The following is a 25,157-nucleotide window of genomic DNA, read 5'->3' on the forward strand; positions in this document are numbered from 1 at the left end:
CAATTATCAAATTATAAAAACATTCACCGATTATTCACTAATTATCAAATTATAAAACATGAATGAAATTAATTAAGTTAAACACAAAGATCAAATAAAACGATCGGAAAATCAGTAAGCAGAAAACGAAACGATCATAAAACACCCTCTGAGGTACTCACTGAGCTTTTATAACCTCCGCTACTTAAGTAGCGGATGTTATAAAAATGAGATTTTTGAGAGAAAAAATATTCTCCTATGTAAAATCCGTTACTTAAATAGCGGACGAGGGTATTTTGGTAATTTCGTAAGGCGCGTCTGGAAACTCGTAGGGTGGCAAAAGTAATTTTCTTAGAGCTTTCCGTCTTCTTACTATCATTGGGTCTTAATTGTATTGGGCTTTAGTCCGATGTAATCAAATTAAGGTATCGTTTGGCCTGACTTTTTTCACTCTTATTTAGAGCTTATGCAAACAACTTATGCAATTTTTATATATTATTATAAGTTTGTCAAAATAGTTTATGATAAAATAGCTTATAAAATTACAATTTTCATTAGTGTGACCTTATAAAATAATATAAAACTTAATTTATATTGCATAAGCTATTCGCATAAACTCAAAAAAAGATAGGCCAAATGGACCCTTAAGTCTAATTTAATCCATGAATCAATCTTAATAAACCAATTCTACAATCTACACTAATTCTAATATAGTTTTAAATTAAAAGTATAGTAATTAAAGTAAAATTAACAATAGTAAATGATATAATTTCATCCAAAAAATTCAAGCTAATATTTATCATCATAGATGTTGACTATGGTCTAAATTCGAGAAAAGCATACGATGAAAATTACTAATTGCCACCTGTACAACTATTTGTTACATCTATAAAAAAATCAACGATGATAATTGACACATTTAATAAAACTTGACAAAAGTCAAATATTTTATCATTTCCTCTTTTTCAGAAGAAAATTTAAGTTGACATTGATTCTTTTTGTCGTTCTCTTTTAGCCAGGGTTAGATATGAAATTGAAGAAATATTTAAAGTCAAACATATTTTTTCATGATGACACTCATGTTTTAAGGAACAAACAATAATTGTTGTTTACGTTAGAAGGCGTTTGATAAAATAAAATGGGGAAGAAAAAAATTATTTTTGTTAAATGCAACTTGAAAGTTTCTCTTATTATTCTTATTATAACTTGCATTTCGCTTGGTAAAAAATAAATATTTATTGTATTTTGTATATTTTAATTTTAAAATTAATTATCAAACTCAGATTTATTTCTTTCAAAATGAAAGTCATTAGGTTTGGTCTAGTGATGAGGGATTTGGGTAGTACGTTATATGTCCTGAGTTCAATCCTCAGCTCATTGTAAACCAAAAAAAAATACTAATGTTCATTTTAAAATCGTTCCGAGAAGATTTAAAACCTAATCAAATAATTAAATTTATTCCTAATTTTAAATTTGAACGAAATCAAATTTTAAATAATTCAACTTTAAATTTTAAATTAAGTTTTATTCAATCCTTGAATCAATCTTAATAAACCAATTCTACACTAATTCAAATTTAAACATAGTTGGGATGTCTAACCAATCCTTGAGGCCTAAACGCTCTTGCCTTATATATTAAAAAAGTAATAGTTAAAAATTAAAAATATAGTAATTAAAGTAAAATTAACAATAGTAATTAAATGATAATAATTTCATTTTTCAAAGCTTGATTTTTATCATCATAGATGTTGACTATGGTCTTAAATTGACAATAGTAAATGTTGATCATGGTCTTAATTTGACTATGAAAACCAATGAAGCACGGCACGGACACCGGACATGACACAGACACTGACACGTTGACACCGATAAAATTTTTGGAAAAATGACATAATTTAGTGTAATCATAAGTGTTGGTGTCGGACACGGACACCGACACGTGTTCGACACGGACACGCCTAATCTGAGGAGTGTCAGTGCTTCCTAGATGAAAACACTAGTTATCGTAATTTCGAAAAGTGTGTTACATGTATAAAAAAAGAGAAATGATATATCAACACAAATTCTAGACACAAACCAAACAAATATACACCTTTTTATTTTTTTAAATAATATAATGTTCTTTATAGATCTGTGTTCACACTCATTTCCTCTTGTATTTATATGTTGTTAAATACGTGTTGACCAAATTTGTGTTTAAATAACACAGCTCATAAAAAAATGGTCATGTTGAATGTGGAAATTTTGCATTTAATGATGGAAGATATTTAATATTTTAGAGGGGTCGTCTTGTTAAGATATCTCAATATAAAAACTCAACATTTAATGATATAAGAAATTAAATGTTTCAAAAGTTAAATTGCACAAATTATCATTTAATAATTTCTATTTTTCTTCCTTAACACGTGCCTTAAGGACACATGTTAACATTCTCCATATTTTAAAAGTTGAATACACAATTCTCAAAAAAAAAAAAATCTATATTTATCTCCTTAACATATGTTCTTAGAGTCCGAGTTCTCATAAAATTCTTAAGTGATATATATTTAAGTCACTAGGTTTAATCTAGTGATGAAGGATTTGAATAGTATGCAAGAGGTCATAGGTTCAATCCTCATTGGCTCCATTGTAAATAAAAAAATAAAAAAAATATACATTTAATAAAACTTGGCAATAGTTAAATATTACTCCCTCCATCCCATATTATAAGCAAAAAAAATTATTTTTTCATGTCCCAAATTATAAGAAAAAAAAAACCAACTTTTATCATTTTCAAGATAGACTTTTACTTAATTTACTCTCTTTTTTTTCTTCCCATAATCAATAACCAATAAAAACTCTTTTTACATCTTCCCGTAAACTTATTTCAATAAAAACACAAAAAGTCATCCTTGAAATTATCATATTTTACTTTTTTTAATAAGTGTGAAAATATTTTTTTTTGCCTATATTATGGGATGGAAAAGTACTTCCTCCGTCCCGAAATATAAGGGAAAATAAGTCAACAAAAGTTGATGTATTTGATTAAAAATTTGGACTAAATACATCAACTTTCGTTGACCAATTGACGGAGGGAGTACATCATTTCCTCTTTTTCATAAGAAAATTTAAGTCGACATTGATTCTTTTTGTCCTTCTCTTTTAGGGTCAACTATGAAATTGAATAAAGATTTAAAATCAAACACATTTTTCATGCTGACTCATGTTTTAAAGAATATACAATAAATATTATTTAAGGTTCATAGCTATTTTCAAAGGGGATGAATCAAATAACACCGGTGTAACATTTGAGTAATGTTACACCGCTCAATAACGCTTTAACGAATACAAATTTTACAAAATCCACCGTTGGATTGAAAGCTTATATCATATAGATCATCCATGTTAAATTTTACAAAAATCTAAAATCGTTTGATATGTTATTGAGACCGAGAAAGATTAATCGTTTATGTGTTTATATGCATTGTTCAGTTTCACCTTAAAATGTAATATTATAGGTATTACAAGACTCTTTTACAAACAAAAAAAAAAAGTGTCTCTAAATATAAGACTCTTTACAAATTTTTAGATGCATTTATTACACTTTTTCTAAACATACCCCTTATTAATATTACTCCCTCCGTCCCAAAAAGAATGACCCAGTTGACCGAAACACGCATGCCAATGCATAACTTTGGCGACTAATATCTTTAATTGTATAATAGTAAAAATTATAAAAAATTGATATTTTGAAAATACTCATCGAGACGAATCTAACAACATCTTATATGTTAATATTTATTTTTATTTATTAGTAGAAAAATATGGTCAAAACAATATATATGAATAGTGCATATATTCAAAATGGATCATTCTTTTTGGGACGGAGGGAGTATCAATTTATCTTGGAATATGAAAAATCAACAATGAATGTAATACACAAGGGCAATTTAGTAATAATAACACACTTTTATGACAACATTATTACTCTAACAACTCTTCTTAATACCCGTAATTTTTGAAAAGGTTCTTATAAAAATGGACGGCGGGAGTATAACTTTATGGAGAATGTTAATTTGTGTCCTTAAGGCACATGTTAAGGAAGCAAAAATAGAAATTATTAAATGTTAATTTGTGCATTTTGACTTTTGAAGCATTAAATTTCTTGTATCATTAAATGTTGAATTTCTATTTTGGTATATCTTAACATGTGCCCTTAGGGCACATGTTAACAAGACCCTAACTTTATTTACTAAACCACAAGTATTAAAAAAAATTGTTAGTATTATTAAATATATGTTAACAATAATTATTAATTTACTAGTTTACCCTCTAGAGATAAAGATAGTTTATATTTTCATGTTAATATTTATTAAATATGATTCATTACTTGTTGAAAAATACTTCATCCTATCACATTTATAGGGAAAAAAACTACTTGCATGGTGTTTAAGAAATTTAGTTAAGTGTAGTTAATTTTCTTGATTTAATATAAAACATGAATAAGTTTACTATATTGCCCTTTATAAATAAGCATTCTTTTTCTTGAAAATCACATACACCTTTTGGAAAGTAAAATGTAATAAATGCTTAAAGAAAAATGTATAATTAAATAAGAATATATTATGAATAACAATTAATTAGTTAAAAGTAATTAATTTTTGCTTATAATAGTGACAAAATTTTGAAGTGTTTTTCTTTCTTATAAATATGACCGGAGGGGTATATATTTTCAATTCTTAGATAATTTTGAATTTATTCATAAGTAAAATTATTATTCACCCATTTCTCAATTCCCTCTCCAAGACCTATATATAGAGTACCATTTCCTTTAGATTTTCATACCTTTGGTTAGAAAAACATCTATTTTTGGTTTTCATTTATTTCTAAAAGATGGTTTCAAAGGAAAAACTACTCATCCTAAGCTTCTTTGCTATGGTTGTTCTGATCTCCCATGTGGCGGCAGCTAGAGACTTGGCTAAGATTTCCTCAATCTCTAAAACATGTAAGATTGTCTCTTTCTTTCAAATCGTATATGTAAATACATTTTTCTGAAAATGGTTGCGAAGGGGTTATGTTCATTGATGATGGACTTACTCCGTGTCTTCATTTTTTTTACATCATATGAAACTTATTAAAATTAACCAAATTTATCAAAATATTAGCATTTTTCATTATTCCATTATTTAATATATTCATGATTTTTGTGTTTGCAGTTGAGATCTTTGATGAGAAAAATTATGCAAGTGATGCCAAACATAGAAAATATATGTGCACAAGAGACGATAATGGTCATTCCGACTGTTTCATAATTCCTTGGCTACCTTGGATGCCCGGGGCTGGTGGTGGTATGACACCTGCAATGCCTGCCCCCGGTGGTGGTTACGGGGATCCTGGAAAACCTAGTGGACCTGGCGAATATCCTGGTAAACCTGAAGAACCTGGAAAACCCGGTGGTCCTGGAGCATATCCTGGAGAACCTACTAGTCCTAGCGAACCTAGAAAACCTGGTGGACCTGGAGGATATACCGGAGAACCTGAAGGTCCTAGCGAACCTGAAAAACCCGTTGGACCTGGTGAACCTGAAGGGCCTGGAGGACCTGAAGAACCTGGCAAACCTGAAGGACCTGAAAAACCTAGCGAACCTGGAGGACATGAAGGATCCGGTGAAATTAGTGAACCTGGCGAACCTAGTGGGCCTGGCAGTAATCACGGAGCACCTAGCAAACTTAGTGGGGGAAGCTTTACACCTGAGATGCCTAGAGGTGGTCATCGAGGACCGTATACGCCAGGTGGACCTATTCAAAAAGATTATTATGGAGGTCATACTTAAAATTGTGTTATTATGTATAATAATACTTAATTGTACACAAGTGGTGGTATGCACCCCCCAATGAAATCATGATGCAAGAGTTCTTAATTATCACAAGAATAATAATTGAATCTATTGATATTATGTTTACATCAATTTGCATCAATTTTGTCACATGTGACAGCCAATTTGTATAGGTGGACTGACACGTGGCACTTGGACACACTGATCGTGTACTGTTCAAACGGTGTTAGTAGCAAAACTAACGGAAATGACTATAACTTGAAACCTAAAATAAATGTAAGGGACCAAATTGATACTTTTTAAACGTAAGGGACCAAATTGAAACCTAAAATAAACGTAAAGGACCAAATGTGTAGTTAAGCCTTATTAACATAATATAGATATATCTTCAACATAAAAGAGTTATAATATTGACTTTAAAATAAGATAAATTGCTCATTAGGAACTAAAAACAAAATATTTTTTTTTTACACAAGATGTGTTTTTTTTTTTATAAACACCAAAACCAAAATTTGATAAATTTATAGGGACGAATAATATATTTAACTTAAACAAAAGTCTCGTTTGGATTAGCTTATTATTGAGCTTATGCAAACATCTTATGCAATATAAATTAAGTTTTATGCTATTTTATAAGTTCACACTAGTGAAAATTATATTTTTATAAGCTATTTTATCATAAAGTACCTTGACAAACTTATAATAATACATAAAAATTACATAACCTGTTTACATAACCTCAAAAATAAGCTAATCCAAACGGGGACAAAATCACGTTTCATCTAATGTTAGAAAGAATAATATTTTGTTTTAAATCGATTTCAATAAAATAATAATAATAATAATAACAACAATAATATCTTGTTAAAAAATATAATAAAAAGGAATAATATAGAAAAGACATTTTATTTAGGTGAATTTATTTACTGGCTTTTTATAATTGAATTTTATTTACGGTTAAATATATACTCTCCCCGTCTCAAAATATAAACAAAAATGAGTCAAAGAAACTTGATATATTTGGTTAAAGATTTGGACCAAATACATTCACTTTTGTTGACCACTTTTTGCTTATATTTTGGGACAGAGAGATTATTCTTAAATGTGGTGGAAGAAAACAGTGGGCCCTCTCCGGTGGAAATTGAGATTATTCTCGCACGTCATACGCGTTTTCATTTTCACTTTTTCCACTCTTCTGCTACTTAAGTAGTGGACGTTATAAAAATAAGAAATGTTTGATAAATTTTGAATAGTGTCTTTGGGGCGTATTCGCTACTTAAGTAGCTTACAGGGGTGTTTTGGTAAATTCGTAAAGCGCGCGAGAAAATGAATACGGTGGCAAAAGAAATTCTTTTAGTTTAACCTATAAGTTGGGTCCAAATGGGTATTGGCCCGGTCCAAAAAAAATAAAAAATAAAATAAAGAATCATTTAAATCTCTTCCTTTTAATTCAATCCGCACAATTCTGACAATGGTAATTCAGAATAAGACTAGCAAGGTCCTTTGATTGAATCCAAGTTTTTTATGAAAAATGTAAAAAATTGAGTCAAGAAATTAACAATCAAGGTGAAAATTTCATTATGGCAAAACATTGCCAAGTACAATAATCTCACTATAAAATTTGAAAGTTAACATAGTTAATAATAAGAGCTACAATCCATCCTGAAGAAATTATATAAAACAATACAATTAACATCCATTAAAACTTTATTATTGTTCTAAGAAAAAACCACAAAAAAAAAAAATAAAGTAAATTGATAAGTATAGCCATATCGTCTGTCCTGCATAATAACAGATAAAGAATCTACTTTGCTAGACCATTAGGCAAAGTAACAGATTTTTCTTCAGATGGATTAAGCTCATCCCAAACTTCAATCCAAGTAACCATAGCATCAGCAAGCTTGTTGAAGTAGTCATCGACCAATCCAAGTTTAGCCTTAACTTTTTTCGAGAGTTCGATGTAGCATTTCTGAACAGTTGTGCTTTCTTTTGAAAGAGAAACAGATTGGAAAAATGGGATAAGCTCTTCCTGCCAGTAAATTCCTTTGTACTCTTTTTTAAGGTTCACAAATGGGTTGCTTGCTTTGCTGTGCCAGATATATGGTAAACCTGTCTTCACTCCTAATCCCAAATGGTCACTTATCACCTACATCATCAATATGAGAGGGTCTAGTGAGTACAAAGCCAAAACACAATATGTAACGTGAGAATCACTAGCAACATATTCTCTGACACAGATCCGACTCCTCTAAAGTGAGCAAATCGCTTTAGAGAGTATAGGTGGTATTATGGACCATTGATCAACAAATCAAAGATATATATTGCAAGTATATATCATAACAAATCATGAATTTGTTGGAAAAATAATCCTTGATTTTCTCCCTTTACACTTTAGTGACTTTCGTTAAGCCAATTTCCTCGAACACTTTTTCTATTATTAGCCAAACCTTGTGTTAATCCGACATATTTATGTCAGATCCATACAATTTCAGTCGATAATAGAGACCGTATTGAAAAGATAATGTATTGCTCGCACTCTTCAAATAACACACATACATGAAGGAGAAGTTTAAATTCATTAAAATTGAAATTTGGAATACCTTCATGCACCAGCCAGCCCACATATCATCGTAGCGACCAATAGGTTGGCCATCACCCATGAGTCCAAAGTACAATGCAGGACCAATCAATTCGCGGTTGAATGCCAAATTCATACCACACATGGGAAAGAGGGTTCCCTTTGGTATTGTCAGAACAGCATCCACATACCTTAGAAGAAAAATGCAAACTTATAAAACAAGATACCAGACACAACCTTAGACAATGTTAACATGTAGATATCGGTAAAAATTTGAACAAATGAAAGTGTCTTATGTCTAACATCAGAGAAGTGCTACATAGGCTGCAAGACCAAAATCAATACCTATTGTTTCTTTCAAGAGGCTTGACAAGCTGAGTTGGAGCATCATAATCAGGAATGTTGAGCCAGAGCCCATGAGAAACAGCTGTCGGAACACCCTCACGAAGACTGAAAGGATATCCGCGAACAAAATCAGCACCTTCTCTATATGGATCATAGAGAGTGTTGAAGAAAAATGGAGTTGATGGAGTCAGCAAGTTCTTAATGTGCTGTTGCAGGGCATCAATTTCTTTGCCGCTTGGGTCTTTTGCAACCTGAAAAAATCAAAGATACCTCAGACCAAGGAAGGATCTAGCAATAACAAACACTGCTCATATGATGTTATCATAGCTATAAAACATTGACAAGACACATACATCAGACACGAGACTAACACTGATAATAATTTTAAAAAATAAAAGTTATTAAAGGTAATGAAATGTGTTGGTGTACGATACTGACAAGTGTTGGAAATCGGACACATTTTCAATATGTTAACTATGAAATAGAGACTCCACACGAACACAGACACGTCGACATTGCTAATATGAAAAACATAGGACATCAACACCGCTACATATTTATAAAATATATAAATTGAGAATCAAAATATATATGTGTGCATCAAAGTTGAGCAAGTTATTTTCTTAAAAAAAGTTTTAAAACTAAAAATATTGTAATCAAAATGTAAAGTCTTTAATCTCACATTGATCAGTATTGTTGTTTCGACATATCTTTAATCCTTGTGGATATGTCTTATATGTGTCTAAAGAGAGTAGAAGCAAAGGAAACAAGAAAAAATTGGGACACTTGTCCGACAAATGTTAAACGAGTGTCTTACACGTGTTGGGCATCGATCCAAAAAGTGTCGAAGTAAAAGAAAAAATGATTTTTTTTTGGACGCATGTCTGAGCTGTCCGACACATATCGAAAAAGTGTCATACGAATGTCGAATACCTTAACACACTTAATAATAGAGGTGTACATGCTTGATACTATGTTAATAAAAGAGTGACAACTACCATGATAAAAGAACATATACTATCGGATTTTAAAAGATAATGAGTCTCTAATGATTGAATTTGAACCACCAACATGTTTCCCTTTCCTTGTACATTATGCAGAGCATGTCCTACAGATTTCAACTACCATAATAGATTTCTAGGTAAATTCTAATATAGATCACTTCATCAAGTGATCCATGGTGGATCAGTCACGAATAACATTATAACGAATACGAATTTTACAAAATCCACCGTTGGATTGAAAATTTATATCATATAGATCATCCATAGAAAAATTTAGAAATATTGAAAATCATTTGATATGTTATTAAGACACATCAAGATTAACGGTTTATTAAATAACGTAAATCTTGATGGGTCTCAATAACATATCAAATGATTTTCAAAAACTTTTAAAAAAATTATGGATGATCTATACGATATAAACTTTCAATCCAACAGTAAATTTCGTAAAATTCATATTCGGTAAATCACGTGTCCACGGTGGACCACTAGCATATATTCCAATGCAAAGGACTACAGAAAAGTTCACTGTAAGCATAGATCTGAATATCTAAACAGTAGAACCAAGAAATAAAACAATAAGAAAGACAAATAATTTCAATTATGATTTTAAAATCCCAAATGACAAAGGAAACAACATAGATCATGTCTAATTCCAGCTAAGATCTCAAGTCAAACAACGTACACCCTTCGTGACAATATATAAGCAAAAGTCACATTTTTAGGTTCATTATATATTTAATGTATCTGGTCTATATTATAAGACAAATACATTAAATATACAATGAACATAAAGAGTTAATTTTTGCTTATATATTGTCACTGAGGGAGTAAATTATCAATGTAGTCTCAAAAATTGATTATTTGATCCTTGAAATTAACAAAATTAAAAAAATTAAAAATTCTTGTTCAAAAAAACAAAATAAAAAAATACTGTAACTCTTAAAACAAAATATGTTGGATGATATTAATTCTTTTGAACCACTCTATTGTAAACAAAAAAAATATTAATTCTTTTGAGTTGATTTGATCCTTAGTTTAAAAAAATTCAAAAATATCAATTCTTAAAACTAAACATCCTAGATCACATTAGTTCTTTTCGGAAATTCTTTCATTTTGGTAATCTCTAGTAAAAGAATTTCAGAGGCAGTTTTTAAAATTGTCCCAAAGAAACTAAAGTAGAAGTAATTTAGGTACCGTTTGGCCTAACTTTTTTTTTTTTCTTCTTTTGAGTTTATGCAAACAGCTTATGCAATTTTTATGTATTATTATAAGTTTTTCAAGGTAGTTTATGATAAAAATACAATTTTGACTGGTATGAACTTATAAAATAACATAAAACCTAATTTATATTGCATAAGCTGTTTGCATAAGCTCAAAAGAAGAGGAAAAAAAGTTAGGCCAAACGGTATGTGCATTTTCAAAGATGATTTTAAAATTTTGTTATCCAACACATTACAAAAATAAAAAATTTAGGTGCATGTTTAAATTGACGTTGAACTTGATAGAATAATGTAACCCAAAAAAAAAACAGTAACAAAAAAAAAAGAACTGGACAGAATCATGATATAGAATCATAACATGTCATTACAATTTAGACCAAAATTACCATTAAAACTTAAACAAAACCATTTTATCACCGTAATTCTGTCAAATTCACAGTAACATCTTATCTCTTAGAAATCAAGGACACAATACTTTTCAAATAAGGTCGTGACAGAATCATAACAAACCGTAAGAATTTAGATCAAAACTACCATTAAACTAAAACAAAACTATTTTATCACCATAATTATGTCAAATTCACAGTAACGTCTTATCTCTTAGAAATCAAGGACACAATACTTTTCAAGTAAGGTCGTGACAGAATCATAACAAGTCATAACAATTTAGACCAAAACTATTATTAACACTAAAACAAAACCATTTTATCACCGGAATTTTGTCAAATTCACAATAACAACAAGTCAAATCGAAGGTCAAACAAAGTAAAACTGACAAATGACAAGCACATTGACGCGGATCAGACACGACCGATAATAATTTGAAAAAATAACATAACTCCGTGTAATCTTTTTAAGTGTCGGTGTTGTGTCCTCATAGGTGTGTCTATGCTTCATAGCATTTAACAAATGAAAAATAAGAAAAATAAATTAAATTAAAGAGAAAATAAAATAGAGATAAAGAAGACATACAAAGCAATCATCATCAATAGTAAAGATATACTTCTTTTTGGAAACAGCAAAACCAAAGCAACGACAAGCAGAATCCTTGAATGAAATGCAAGAAGCCTTAGGACCCAAAATGCGGTTAATATCATTTCTATTATAAAGTTCATAATTAAATCCTTCAGGAACCTTGATGACCTTAGAAGGGTCACCATCTTGAACAATGATTAGATGATATTGTTGGAAGAATGGTCTCCACTGTTCCAAGAAATCGAGGTTTCTTATTGTTGGAATCACTATGTCTAATTCATCTTTCAGAATTGGTGTTATTGATGATGGCATGGTTGGAGAGAAAGACAAGGACCGGGATAAAGGATGGAATGAAATGTGTTGTTGTTTTTGGGGTTTGAGGGGTTTTTGTATTTGAAACTTCTTGGGATTTTGATTCGTACGTGCCAATTATGTTGATGCGTGTGAGAGTATAATTAATCTTTTAAGTTGGAGTATTATTTTTGGTAGGTCTTTTGAGTTAGAGAGGATCCCAACTTGTCATTTTAGTTGGTCTTTGATTTTTATTTTATTTCTTAATCTTCTAGTTCTCAGATTAAGGGGACCGATAATTTAGAATTTGACTGCAAGGTAAGTAAAATTTAGCCTAAAATTATTCTCATTAGGAATCGAACTGAAGTTCTCATGAACTATTCGTGCTAAAAAGTTTCATTAACCATTTAAACTCAATGTATATATTAGTTGGTCTTTGATTATGTAGTCAACAAAATAAGAACATGTTTGGATTGACTTATTTTTGAACTCATGTGAAATAATTTATGTAAATAAATAAACTTTTATGTATTACTGTAATTATTATAACTTGTGTCAGAAAAAATGTATTATTATAACTTTTTCAAAATAGTTTATGAGAAAATAGGTTATAAAATACAAATTTTGATAATGAAAACTTATGAATTAACATAAAAAATTATTTATTTGCTTAAGTTATTTTTATAAATTCAAACATAAGTCAAATCTAAACGGAGTCTAAATTGGTCTTGAATTATTGTAAATATAGTACACTAACTCATCAAATTACTATTTATTTTTTGGGTCATGCTAATCGGTGTCTCCGGGGCACTGGTTAAGGAAAACAAAAAAGGAAATTTTAAAATTGAAAATAACACTTTTTACACTTTCGAGGCATTGACTGCACAAATTTCAATATAATATTACTATATTTGTTTCTTTAAACACTGCCTCCGGGACACTGTTTAGCATTTTCCTTTTTTTTTTAATAATCAAAAGCTCCAAAAGTGAGTGACTGGCCCTGAATTCTTTGGTACATCCGCACTATGCTTGCGTCTTTCACGATGTCAATGTTGCTTTGTAGAAACCAAAAATGGCTTTGTTCACAAATCTTTGCGCGTATATTTGTGCGCTGTTACCAGATTCTCTTGGATCCCGTTCCTTACGTTAGGAATATTGGAAGGGTCCGTGTTTAGCATGGACCAAAAGATGTATCGGTGCATCTTGGTCAAATTTGTGACAACCATTAAATTAAGAAAAATTAAAGCTCTTATAATGTACCCTATATACCATATAATAATTTCTCTTACTTTACTCTTTCTTCTCTCACCTCTTTTCTCTCTCTGCAACATCAATACCAACAAAGTGAAAATGAATTATGTGCAGTTGAATTTTCAGTGCAGTCATTTTATTGTCGTCCGATCGTATTGGACGGTTTAAATAAATACAGTCAATTTATACAAATTTTAAATCATGACATCGGACGGTTTAAACAAATACAATCAATTTATACAAATTTTAAATCATGACCGTTCGATCTTGATCGGATGGCTATATATAAATAGCGTGAATGCACGACTGCACCAACAACCTGACTGCACGAAATCCGGATCCACCCATTAAAAGATTCCTTTGATTAATCTAAATACACATATAATGGACCAAGTTTTTTATTCATTGGATTAATCTAAAATTCTTTTTTTTTTTAAATTCTAAATACATATAAGTTCCATTGATTCCTACAACGAATCCACCACTAAGCAATTGCCAACCGGTTACACTTTTTTTTTTTTTTTTTATAAGCGCCAACCGGTTACACTTATTAAGAAATTATACTAGCTTTTTGTTGAAACAATGGGTTTCCACTTTCCAATCTTAGTAATGGTTATCCACAGATGCAGTGGGTAGAGTCTTTGCGTAGTAGTTTTAATTAACACAGTAGAAATTATTCAGATTCGGTAAAAGAAGAAGATGAAAAGGATTATTTTTTGTATGATGAGTGAATAAGGATCCACCATTGTTGTTGGCGTGAAGAAGCTCAAAGAGAGAAGATAAGCAGGAGGGAGTACTTATATGTGAATGGTCTACCGTAAAATCCGTATACTTTAATTGATCAGTGGTTCAAACTAATGGGTCCAAGATGGACCAATCTTTTTATGAGTCCAGGATAAACGGGCCCATATTGGAGGGAAACTGCATAGTCATGAATTTCCCCTTGCAGAAAACGGTTAAAAAACCATGAATAGCTTCAGTTTTTTTTCCCACCACCAATTTAATCTGGTTCGGGGATCAGTTCTGACATCAAGTGGTTCTAGCCCCATTTGATCGCAGTTGCGGGGGATCAAACTGTGCTCCTCCCTACCAAGTTCAACGACAATTAACACTGAACCAACTAACGATTGTTACTTGCGGTTCTAATTATGTAAAAAAAAAAGCTTGCAGTTCTAATTAATCACATTATTAATTAACCAATAAAAATAAAAAATAAAAACAAAGACAAAATTTATTGATTCAAATCATGTCTATAATCGGGATTCGAACTTTGGTCTCCCCATTTTGTGTGTGTGTGGGTTTTTAATGACTTATCATTATGGCTCTGTTTGGCAAAAATAATTTATGGCTGATAAGCTAGCTAGCTTATGGTTGAGGCTGATAGCTAGCTGATAAGCTGATTGAAGTGTTTGGTAAAACTAGCGGTTCAACTGACTGATAAATGTAAAATGACATAAAAGGACATCGTTAATTTAATATTTTAAGTTTATTTTATTTGTTTGGTACCCCCTAAATTTCTTTTCTACCCCCCACATTTCTTTTCTACCCCCTGAATTTCCGTTTTTGCCCTTGGGGTACTACGGTTTATACGAACCAAAATTTTTTGTCATGCTAAAAAATTTCGGTTAATATATAAACCGAAATATTGTGTTCCAAATTTTTTTCTAGATTTCCTGCATAAATTCTGCATGAGACCCTCAACTTCCACAATTTATTTGAAATACTAAACAATGTCCGATTTGAGTAAACGATCAATCGTTGGAAAGCTTAGGGTGTCAATAATAGAAATATAATTTTTGTTTTGAGGGTTAACTATCCAATTGGTTCAGTTTGACCAAATAATAGGTACTGGTACATAAACAGAGCAGAAACTTTTCTTAAACTTGTAAGTAGATTTTCTCATACTATACTTAATGAAATTTAACAATTCCGGTGTCAATCTTGTAGCAAATTTTGTCTTCTTTACACTAGATTAAAAGTAATTAGCATAAGACGTATATTCAGAGAGATATGATAAATTTACCACAGGTATCTCTATAACATTTTGCAGAAACTTTTCTCAAACTTGTAGGTAGATTTTCGCATACTATACTTAATGAAATTTAACAATTCCGGTGTCAATCTTGTAGTAAATGTTGTCTTCTTTACACTAGATTAAAAATCGTTAGCATACGACTTATATTCAGAGAGCTATGCTAAATTTACCACAGGTGTCTCTACAACATTTTGCAGAAACGTTTCTCAAACATGTAGGTAGATTTTCTCATACTATACTTAGTGAAATTTAACAATTTCGGTGTCAATCGTGTAGTAAATTTTATCTTCTTTACACTAGATTAAAACTCATTAGCATACGACTTATATTTAGAGAGATATGCTAAATTTACCACATGTAGCTCTACACGAATTTTCACATAAATCTTTCTTCTATTTGGGGGTAAATTTATGTTATTTCAGTTTATATAAACCGAATTTTTTTTGCATGTTTAAAAACTTCGGTTCGTAAAAACCGAAATTTGTTGGCAAAATTTTTTCAAACCGCAAGGGGCAAAATGAGATTTTTGGGTATAAAAGAAAGGCGGAGAGTTAGAGAGAAATCATCAAATTTTGGACCCAGCTATGCAGTACTTACTGCACTGGGCCTGGGCGGCCCTGCCTCTAATAGTGTATGATGTTTTCTCTTCCGACCTCGTGTTTCTTTTATACCTACTGAATTTCCAATTTTGCCTTTGCAAAAAATTTCGGTTTCTAAAAACCGAAATTTACTCTGAATTTGCACTAGAAAAAATTCGGTTTCTGCGAATCGAATTTTTCTGCAAGGGTAAAATTAGAATATTGGGAAGTATAAAAGAATCCCAATAGAAAACATCATAGTGTATTGGTTGTGTTCGGACAAAACAACAATTTGTTAAAACTCCAATGACTATTCTGTGTGCATTTTGAGCAACCAGAAAACGATAGATGATAAATATTTGGCAGGATTCATAATAATCAACATTGACGCCACTAAAGTTTGGCGATGGCTTCAAAGTTCCCTTACATTAAATTATTCAAATCCATGCAATGAAATGGTCCCAACCCAACAAAATGCAACACTTGTGTGGAAGGAATCCATCCAGTACTAAATACAAGTTGATCGATGTTGAAACCATTTTAGAGATCTAAAATACTACTACTCATATTGCTCGTTTAATTGGTCAATATTATCAAATTACCTTTTGTTTAGCAGTCACTATACAGAAAGGGTAGGGCCAGATTTGGAGTTTAGCAAGGCGAACAATATAAAGTGTTTCTTTTTCTATAATATGTCAAATACTCTTGAAATTTCAAAATTCGTCAAATAACTTTATGTGTTTTTTTTCGAGGTATTTGACGAATTTTGAAATTTCAGAGGGGTATTTGTCATTTCACTCATTTATTTTGTCATGAAGAGGGCAAAGCTCAGAAATCTCTTAAGGCAATATTTTCAATCACTATGGTAAGTATATCAATTGTGATTAAAATTATGTGCAATAAATGATAAGCACCGTCGATTTTCATAGGAAAGATTTCATACAACAATTAAACACCATCAAGCCACTATGTTTGGTCTAGTGGTGAGGGGTTTGAGTAGTATGTTATAGGTCCTGGGTTCGATTCTCAGCTCATTGTAAACAAAAAAAAAAACACCATCAAATTACATTGCACAGTTTAAACAATTAAAAACTGATAATTAGAAATCAGGCAAATCATCAAATCATACATTTTCTTAATGTTTTATTTTTCGAAAAAAATTACATTTTTTTATCCTAATTCAATATTTTTTACTAATTAACCAAATATGTTAATCATTTTCTTAGTGTTTTTTTCTTTTTTACGGAAAGAAAAAAAATCATTAGACTTAAAAGTTACCTTTTTTTTTAAACTAAACATACTAAGAAAAATATACCTTTTTATGTCTTTCTACTTAAAAGTTTGTTCATGTTGAGGAGTATAGTTGATCGTATTACTACAAATATATATCAAGGTGATATTTATGCAAATGATAGTTGACTCCAGGTATATATCAACGTGACTATATTATTAATTACGAAAAAAATCACTGATTCACATTTGTTTCTTTTGCTAACAATGTATCATAACCTTTCCGGATCAAAGAAGATTGTTTTCTAAATGGGTTTTGGGTGTTGGCGATGGAGAAATTGAAGATGACAACGACGATGATTTAGATGGTCAAACAGTGAATGATGTTCATACTCCCAAATTTTTTAACATGATTTTTACGTCGGGACTCCCAAATCACAAGTTGAGACTTAAAGTTGGAGTTCCTGTTATGCTATTAAGGAATTTGAATCAAAATTTAGGATTATGCAATGGACAAGACTTATTATTACAAGATTGGGAAAACGTGCTCTTGAAGGAAAAATTATTTCATGAAGTAATATTGGTGATCAAGTTTTCGTACATAGATTTTCTTTGACACTATCTGACCTAAGAATTCCTTTTAAATTTCCACGGAGACAATTTCCTTTAATGATTTCTTTTGTGATGACTATTAAAAAGAGTCAGGGACAATCTTTAAAGCATGTTGGGATATATCTTCTGTCGCCAGTGTTTTCACATGGTCAGCTGTATGTTGCGATTTCAAGAGCTACTTCTAGAGAAGGATTAAAAATATTGATCATCGACGATGACGGCGAAGATACGACTAAGACTTTGAATGTGGTCTATAAGGAAGTCTTCCGTAATATACCTTCCTTTGTATGAATATTTATTCAAAATTATTGTTGAACTATCGTTTTATGTTACTCAAAAAAATTCATATACCTTATATTATTGCAATTATCATATCATAATTTATAATTACATATCTTACAGTTAATTAGACCAGTGCACCGCACGAGTCGATATTCTAGTATTGTTAAAAAGAATGTTTTGGAGCTCTCTAGGAGGAGTCACCACTCTCCAGCATCATTACATCAAAATTTATGCATTAAAATTATATATTTAAAATTTTTAATTACATTAGAAATATATCCAAATATATATAATGTTTCTTTTTCATGTAACAACAATTATATCTATAGTTAGTGGAAAAAATTTATATATAGTTAATGTGTAGTTGGTAAAATAAATAAGTTGGTTTATAACTTATTATATTAACTTATAAGTTTGTTTCATAAAATTAGAGTTGTTTGATAATAAAAGAAATTCAGTTTTTTGTCATATATTATTTTAAGTAGTGTTTGAGCTTATAACTTGTAATTTTTTTTCTTTCATTTCAATTTTAACCTTATTATTTTAATTTATTTATTTTTTTAATTAAAAAAGTTACCCACTAACATAAAATAACTATGTACTTTAATGTCATTTTGTACTTACAACAGCGAAATTTACCAAACACATTAATTTTATTTTACTAGTTTTTTAGCTATCAGCTACCTTTTCAACTATCAGCTAACTTATAGTTTAATTTTACCCAACAAAGCCTTAGTGAAAAGAAGAAGAAAAAAAAATAGATAGTTCATTTAAAATTAAATTTGAACTAAAATGATTTTTACTCGACTTTACAACAATTTTATTTTCATCCTAAATCCTCAAAAAATCATATTTCATTTAGTTATCCACCGTTGCCTTTTCTTTAAGAAAAGTAGGGTTAGCCGCCACTCATTTTCTCAACTTTTCTCTCTTTTCATTCTTTCATCATAGGAGGTGGTTTTTGGCCATTTTTGGCCTGATATCACCCCCCAACACCATTTTTTTTTTCTCTTTTTATTTAAATAAGTGGTTATCCACATAGATTTGTTTCTTCGTTCTTTTGTTTTTTAAGTTTTCGCCATCTTAGTGCGGCATTTTGTTTCTTCATTGTGTTGTGCATCGTTTGTTGGTTTTTCATCTTAGTACGATGTTTCGTTGATTCAAATTGACATAAATAAAAAAATAATTTTTTTTCTTTGTTTATATATATATATATATATATATATATATATATATATATATAAAATAAAATTAAGATTAAGCAAGCGTCCCTTTCACTCAAACTCATTACAAATCTGATGAAGATGAAGATTTGGATGTCATCGTTGCAGATCCGGGAGTATGAATATTTCGGTTACTTTTATTTTGTTATATTCGTAGACATTTTCATGTTCCCGTCGTATGCTATTAGTGTATGTGCTGCAAGGTTATTTACAGATTCACCTTTTTCAGTTTTTAGCAATATATATATATATATATATATATATATATATATATATATATATATATATATATATATATATATATATATATATATATATATATATATATATATATAGCACAAGAGAATAAGAGAATAAACCTGGAAAAAAAAAAGCACAATGGAAATTGTTTTGGAGAAATTAAGCCCCACCCTCCAAACTTGTTGTCATGATCTACCTAAGGGATTTTCTTTTTGCCACCCTATTCATTTTCTCGCGCGCCCTATGGCATTATAAAACTATCCATGTCCGCTACTTAAGTAGAGAAACATCATACCAGATTTGTTTTTTTATAACGTCCGTTATTTAAGTAGAGGACACATTTTTCAAAAATTTCTCATTCTTATAACGTCCACTTGTCGTCCGCTACTTAAGTAGCGGAAGAATAAAATGGGAAAAGCGTATGGTGCGCGAAAAACTGATAGGATGACAAAAGTAAATCTCTCGACCCAATACTCAAGGGACATCTGTCCACTTTGGGTCCATCTCTCTCAAGGTGATAAATTTAATTAGAACTCACATTTAATATTGGAAGATCTCATATTCAAATTTGGCTCACGGTGTCTAATCTAGCAATATCGTCATTGACAATTGAATTAGGACTAGTAGAAGATATATTTTGTTTAATATACAAAGGGTTATGCTAAATTGTGCTCTCGTGGACTTGTTAATCATACAAAAAAAGTAAATGAAAGACAAAACTAATGTTGGCAATGTAACTTTTTATATTTTAAAAGTGTTGAATGATTAAATTCCAAGATGGAATTTCTTCATTAATATGCTTTACTAATGTCGGAGGCTAACATAGGAGAAACAAACTTAGTAGTAGGCTAGTAGCAAAACGTGGGGTCCGAACAGCAACCCTTATTGTTTGATAGATAATCTCAAGACGATGGCCCAATAACTGTAACTTGGATTTAAGACCCATTTATTGCTGGGGAAATCGAATTGTTCAATGTATAGTTAATATTAATATTGAAATTAAAAAATATGTTAATATTATATGCGTTGCAACATTATAATATTTTTCAATCAATCCTAAGATGGTAACTCAACATCACATTCCTCAAGCCACTACATGCCTTGATTGCCATATTATATCATAGAGATAACACATGACTTATCTATTTTCTCTGTAAACCTAAATATTTTTATTGATAGATGTTGATGTTTGATTATAACCCCTACACACAAAAACTAAATCTAGATATATGGAGTACTTGACTATTTCTATTTTTGAAACCAATATATATTTTTTTCACGTAATTGTAAAGACTAATTTTTTTAAAATAATTAAGGTCCTTTAAGAAATTAATCACTCCCAATAAATTGATAATCGTTCTTCCGGTAGCTTTTTATAACTTTTTGACTAAATTGTTCTTCCGATAATTTTTTTTAGAAAAAATAACTAACTTCATCATTATTATATATTCAATAATGATGAAATATTTTGATAAAAAAAATACCGATGGTGTATCATAAAAGTGACTAAATTGGATTGTCCATCAAGTGTCAGCTCAACGGGACAAAGTTTAAATCTTTTTTTTTTTGAAGAAGCTAAATTAGCCCACTCAAATTGGCGCCAGAGAGAATCGAACTTCAAACCTCAAGAGAAGCACACTCCCAGGTCCCAAGCCAAAGTTTAAATCCTCTTGATGACAATTATAAAACCGATGTTAGACTTAAAATATGAATATACTTCATGTCAAAAAAAATTTAATATACTAAGACTTAAAAAATCTCAAACCATAAAGCATAATCACTAATTTAAAGTTAATGGTTTCATGAATGAAAAGTGAGTGAAAACTAAAGAAACAGATAACTGATTAACACTTGATGTGTCCTGAGGCAAAACAGAATATTTTATATGAAGATGGTACAATGTTTTCACAAGGACCTTACAACTACTAGGTGATAACAACATACTTCAATCACATTGCTATAACATTTTGCTATAAACACAAGCACATTTACACACATGCAAATTGTGTAAACACATTAGAACTTGTTTCTTTAACTTCAACTTCAGGCATGGAATTTGATAATGGTAAAAAGAATCATAACTGCACATTTAGAGAACTGAAGTTGGTTTCGTTTGTCGCTTTATGCCTCATTCTAATCTCTCCTGCTGGTAAATTTCTTTGCATATATACAAAACATAGGAAACTAGTAGTGAAAATATAATATAGTTGTTTATATCATTATCATATCATAAGGATTCATTTTAACTTAGTTTTTTTTTTTTTGTGCTTGTAGAGGCATTTGATCCATTGGATCCAACAGGAAATGTGACAATAAGATGGGATATCATGTCCTGGACATCAGATGGTTATATGGTAAGTAATTTCTAAATTCTTATCATTCTTATTCCGAGCAATTCCGATAATCGGATTCCTTGATATTCCTGACATAATAGATTCCATGTCACATAATCATACTCAATTTCGATAGAATTATTTCATCTTAATATTCACCTAACCAAAAAATTGTGGCATAAATTATTGATGCTTAGATCCCATGACTATTTGGTCGAGGGTCCGATCCCTAGTCACTACATATGGAAATCCATATGTAGTGAGAAGTCAAACCCTTACATAAATCTTTGTTACCCCAAGGATTAATTTATGTAGTTGCAACATATTTTACCTAAAAAATATTCACCTAAACAATGTTCTAACCATCGTCAAACTAATCGCGATATACTATCATGTTGAACTTTTTCAGGCAACTGTAACATTATTTAACTTTCAACTATACCGAAATATTATGAGCCCTGGATGGACACTAGGATGGACATGGGCAAAGAAAGAAATCATATGGGCCATGATGGGAGCACAAGCTACAGAACAAGGAGATTGTGCAAAGTTCAAGTTAAAGATTCCTCATAGTTGCAAAAGAAGTCCTCAAGTTGTTGATTTATTACCTGGAGCTTCTTTCAATATGCAATACACAAACTGTTGCAAAGGTGGTGTGTTAACCTCTTGGGGACAAGATCCTTCAGGTGCAATCGCGGCATTTCAAATGGGTGTAGGACTCTCTGGAAGAACTAACAAGACGGTGAAACTCCCTCAGGATTTTAAATTGCTTGGACCGGGCGCTGGATATTCGTGTGGCCCTGCTAAGAGAGTTCCTTCAACTGTTATTCTTACGGATGACCGTAGGCGAAAAGCTCAAGCTTTGAGTATGCATTCTAATTCCCTTGTTAAACTTATATGTGCATTATATATTGCAAATAGTTATCGTCTCCATATCAGATACAGCTGACGTAAAGCCTCAATCTGAGTAGTATAGCAGTTGTTGCAATGTCAAAAACATGATTCGCGATCCAGATTGTAATCGAAGACCTTTTTCTTAAAATCTTGATGGTTACAATCATATTTTATAAAAAATTGTCCTTTACCACAATTAAGTGGCCGTAATGTTAAGGGTTTTTATATATCTAAAGTCACCTCATGAACGCAATTGCGCAATTACTTTTCGCCTAGGTCCCTCAAAGTCTCAGGACCAGCCCTGCAATTGCGGCTGCATTAGTCACATTCGACCACATTCTTTTCAATTACAAAGATTGAAATATGAACGTGCGTGCCTGCATGATTGGCATTTCCATCTAAAACCTTGATTACAAATGTATTAGTATTATTTAATTATTATCTAATGTTCCTATGTTTTTTTCCTATGCAGTGTCCTGGAATGTGACATGTACTTATTCACAATTTCTTGCTTCCAAGAACCCTAGCTGTTGTGTTTCTTTGTCAACCTTTTACAATGACCAAGTCACAGCTTGCCCAGCCTGTGCTTGTGGTTGTCAAAATAATGCTACTTGTGTCACGTAAGCCGATTTAATTTCTACTTTCACATCATTGGTGAAGTTTTAAATTGCAGTGGAGGATCCATCATGATCCTTAATAGGACAAAAAGCACAGCCAGTACAACTGATTGATGTCATCTCAATTGCCACTGTGGAGACATAAAAAACATTGATCACGCAACCTAGATAACGAGAGCTTAACTAAATATTGCGGTTGCAGTCCTCGTTGCGGTTGTGTTGCAACCCTTGATATTGCAGCAAAATCTGGCCGCAATTAGCAGTCGCAATGCTGTTGCAGAAACAGAAACCTTTAAAATCTTTATATTGTGGCCAATTGCAGACTGCAATGTTGAATCTTAACTCCTAATGTGGAAATAGTAATGCTAATTTTGATTTGTGATTATGGAAATGCAGGAAAGATTCGAAGATACTGAAAGAGGCTGAGAATAATAAGACTAGAAAGAGTGATATTATGACACTGACACCAAAACCATTGTTACAATGTACACGCCACCTTTGTCCTGTTCGTGTGCATTGGCATATAAAAGACAACTATAAGGACTATTGGCGTGTGAAGATTGCAATCATCAACTTCAACTATAGAATGAATTACACAGAATGGGGTCTTGTTGTGCAACACCCTAATCTTAATAATGTTACACAAGTCTATAGCTTTGAATACATGCCACTTCTTCCCTATCAAGCCATAAGTAAGTCCTTTGAATTTCCGACAATAGTCGAAACTGAATGTAGACAGAATTGCATGCATCCTTCGGTCAGCACATTTGTAGTGATTAATATTTAATATCGAATGTTCCCGTTTTCAAGTGGATACTGAGATTGAAATCTAGATTGTCTGATCTTAACTGAACAGGCACATATGTGCTGACAGTGTGAATGCAGACTCTTCTGACTGCATGCAACCCAAATCCATTTAATACTTATTGACAGAACTAAAGACAAATTTATGCTTCACTTAGCCGAAATTAGAGACGAGTTTCATTCATTTATTTTTCACTTAGTGCATGATTTAATTGTGTATGCAGATGACACAGGAATGTTCTATGGTTTGAAATACTACAATGATCTATTAATGGAAGCTGGGGCTAAAGGGAATGTACAATCTGAGGTACTTATGAAAAAGGACAAGAACACCTTTACACTCAAGCAAGGATGGGCTTTTCCTAGAAGGGTATACTTCAATGGTGATGAATGTATGCTACCACCTCCTGATTCATATCCATTTTTGCCAAATTCTGCTGATAGGCTACCAAAAAGTGTTGTAACAATGGTAGCCTATGTGATTTTTGCATCATTTTTCATTTGGTTGTGACTCTTTTGTGATGTATAAGGGCTGGAAGTTAGGTTATATGAAGCTTATGATGAGTTTTGATTTTGATGGGAAATATGCAAAATGGAATTTCTCGTGACCACTGATGCATATTATCACCAAAAGAGAAAAATATATAAATCTATAAAATGTATAAGTTGGCATCTCCCACGATTATTTATACGTACATATATATACTATTAACCATCCATTACTAATATTTGTTTCGCTGTTTTTTGCTGAACCGACACCAACTAAGTCACAGTCTTTGACTCGGGAAAAGTAACATCATCAATTTCTACTTACTTGAAGCACCATCAGTCATTATTAGAGTTTCGGA

General features: G+C 31.1%; 3 protein-coding genes across 3 annotated transcripts; 2 read left to right on the top strand and 1 right to left on the bottom strand.

Moving 5' to 3' along the window:
• The first annotated feature begins 4,817 nt into the window (after positions 1–4,817).
• Positions 4,818–5,905, top strand: LOC123905499 (cuticle collagen 2-like). Its single transcript, XM_045955124.1, has 2 exons — positions 4,818–4,963; positions 5,175–5,905. Exons 1-2 carry the CDS (start codon positions 4,852–4,854, stop codon positions 5,789–5,791), a joined length of 729 nt encoding a protein of 242 aa, XP_045811080.1. The 5' UTR covers positions 4,818–4,851; the 3' UTR covers positions 5,792–5,905.
• Positions 5,906–7,367: 1,462 nt separating this feature from the next.
• LOC123905498 (UDP-arabinopyranose mutase 3-like) lies at positions 7,368–12,371 on the bottom strand. Its single transcript, XM_045955123.1, has 4 exons — positions 11,917–12,371; positions 8,718–8,968; positions 8,395–8,563; positions 7,368–7,940 (listed from the first exon to the last, which is right to left on the bottom strand). Exons 1-4 carry the CDS (start codon positions 12,229–12,231, stop codon positions 7,599–7,601), a joined length of 1,077 nt encoding a protein of 358 aa, XP_045811079.1. The 5' UTR covers positions 12,232–12,371; the 3' UTR covers positions 7,368–7,598.
• A 9,268-nt stretch (positions 12,372–21,639) lies between these two features.
• LOC123905500 (COBRA-like protein 4) lies at positions 21,640–24,985 on the top strand. Its single transcript, XM_045955125.1, has 6 exons — positions 21,640–21,810; positions 21,936–22,015; positions 22,404–22,860; positions 23,361–23,508; positions 23,902–24,197; positions 24,534–24,985. Exons 1-6 carry the CDS (start codon positions 21,711–21,713, stop codon positions 24,818–24,820), a joined length of 1,368 nt encoding a protein of 455 aa, XP_045811081.1. The 5' UTR covers positions 21,640–21,710; the 3' UTR covers positions 24,821–24,985.
• Positions 24,986–25,157: the final 172 nt, after the last annotated feature.

The sequence above is a fragment of the Trifolium pratense genome, linkage group LG2 (genome assembly GCF_020283565.1).
Source record: "Trifolium pratense cultivar HEN17-A07 linkage group LG2, ARS_RC_1.1, whole genome shotgun sequence".
NCBI lineage: Eukaryota > Viridiplantae > Streptophyta > Magnoliopsida > Fabales > Fabaceae > Trifolium > Trifolium pratense.